At 37.6% G+C, this 2,292-nt stretch overlaps 1 protein-coding gene across 1 annotated transcript; it reads right to left on the bottom strand.

Annotated features, from left to right (window-relative positions):
- Positions 1–1,194: 1,194 nt before the first annotated feature.
- Positions 1,195–2,016, bottom strand: LOC111375286. Its single transcript, XM_022998090.1, has one exon. The coding sequence runs from the start codon at positions 2,014–2,016 to the stop codon at positions 1,195–1,197; it is 822 nt and encodes a 273-aa protein (XP_022853858.1).
- Positions 2,017–2,292: the final 276 nt, after the last annotated feature.

Below are 2,292 nucleotides of genomic sequence, written 5' to 3' on the forward strand. Positions count from 1 at the left end.
TATAATGAGCTTTAGGCGATGACTCCTAAATCAGATGACTTTAGGGCACCAGGTTTCCAGATACCCTTACAGGCTTAATTACTCGAGTCATAAAGACTTCAAAGAGAAGTTTGAAATTTCAAAATATATGCCTTGGTTAGTGCGATGTCCTTTATCAAACATCCATTCAAGCAAATTGACGCCCAATTTAAGACATTCACCCAATTTTATCCTGTTAATCTAAGACAATCCACACAAACTTTTTCACACAAGGAATCCACATTCACATCCGTATCTTCTTACAACAATAAGATCTCCCCAAATTGTGCTAAATTTGATCTAAGGATAAATAATTAGTATGGTTTGGGTAAAGCATCTATGTCCAACTAAAACAATCTATCACGTGTATGAATCAACTCATTTCATCATAATGTCAAACTCAGTTCTAGTGTGCATATAATATAACATTTTGCAAGTTCAAGCTTTAATCAATCTAGCATGGATCCTATCAACAGTTCATAAATCAACACCAAATCTCAAATTTAATTATCATTGTCAGCCAAACTGTCTAACCCAAACAAGCACAACCACAAATAAATAAAATAAAATAAAAATAAAATTTTAGCGATTTTTTTTTTAAAAATAAACGTACAAAAACAAAAGTGTTTCCCACCCCCCAAACTTAGACCAAACATTGTCCCCAATATCTTAAAGCATAATTAAGAATGTAAAGGGATGGAGAAGAAAAGGACGCATATACTCCCCGAATTTTTCTATTGAGCATAGAAGATAGTGTAGGTGACGGCTAGACAATCTTTCTCATCATGCTTTCCCCTTGGTCGATGTTGGTTTGAGTATTCCACAACGTCATGTTCATGCATATGGCAATCAGATCAAACATTAGAGATCAAATAATCTAACACATGCGTTACTTAGTCCAAACACTCGAAATAACCCACATTATATTTAAGGGTCTCAGTGAAAACATGATCGGATGATGATACTCTATAAATTTAAACGTGCCTAAATCTAATGCAAACTAATAATTAAAACAAGTCTATATGCAATGCGATGCAGAAAAAAAAATAAAAGGTTTATAAATTAGGTTGCCTCCCAATAAGCGCTTAGTTTATAGTCTTTAGCTAGATTTTGTTGTCCTGACTACTCTGCATTATCAAGTGGCACGGTTGTTTTCTCACCGGAGTAGTCACCTCCCTAATAAGCTTTCAACCATTGTCCATTTACTTTGAACCTCCTTTGTTGATCTTGAGACACCACCTTTACAGCACAATGTGGACACACAGCTACTATTGTGAATGGACTCGACCACCTAGACTTTAGCTTTTCTGAAAAAAGCTTGAGGCGTGAATTGAACATCAATACTTCTTGACCAACCTCAAACTCCTTCTCCCTTATATGCATGTTGTGCCATCTCTTGATCTTTTCCTTGTAAATCTTTGCATTCTCATACGAATCTAAACAAAACTCATCTAGCTCATGAAGTTGTAGAACCCTCTTTTCTCCTGCTGCTCTCATATTGAAATTGAGCAAGTGTGTCACCCAGTATGCTTTATGCTCTAACTCAACCAGAAGTTGACAAGCCTTTCCAAATACCAAACGATATGAAGACATGCCAATTGGAGTCTTAAATGCCGTTTCATATGCCCAAAGTGCATCGTCTAGTTTCTTAGCCCAATATTTACGTGATGTACTGATTGTAGCTTCAAGAATTTTCTTTAACTCCCTGTTGGAGATTTCCACTTGCCCACTAGTCTGAGGATGGTATGGAGTCGAGACACGATGTTTCACTCCATATTTGGCCAATGGTGAAACAAATAGGTGGTTACAAAAATGCTTTCCACCATCACTAATAATCGCCCTCGGGGTACTATATCTCGTGGAAATGTTCTTCTTTAGGAATTGAGCTACCACTCGACCGTCGTTAGTTGGCAAAGCCACAGCTTCAACCCATTTAGACACGTAGTCCACTACCACCAATATGTATTGTTGACCGTAGGATGGAGAGAATGGTCCCATGAAGTCAATGCCTCAAACGTCGAATATTTCATCCTCCAAAATACTGTTCAAATGCATCTCATTCCTCCTTGAGATGTTTCCAGTCCTCTGGTACTTATCACTATGTTTTACCACATAATAGGCGTCCTTGACCAACGTAGGCCAATAAAAACCTGATTGTAGTACCTTTGCTGCTGTCTTGGTTGTTGCAAAGTGACCCCCATACAGTATAGAGTGACATGTGGTGCATGCTGTCGTAGGCACTCCAAATTAAAACCTATACTCCTTAAAACAAAT

This window comes from Olea europaea, unplaced genomic scaffold (genome assembly GCF_002742605.1).
Source record: "Olea europaea var. sylvestris unplaced genomic scaffold, O_europaea_v1 scaffold1354, whole genome shotgun sequence".
NCBI classification, from domain to species: Eukaryota; Viridiplantae; Streptophyta; class Magnoliopsida; order Lamiales; family Oleaceae; genus Olea; species Olea europaea.

Bases quoted from the DNA above. Each gene is read 5' to 3' on its own strand.
- LOC111375286 (XM_022998090.1), bottom strand. From the start codon at position 2,016: ATGGGACCATTCTCTCCATCCTACGGTCAACAATACATATTGGTGGTA.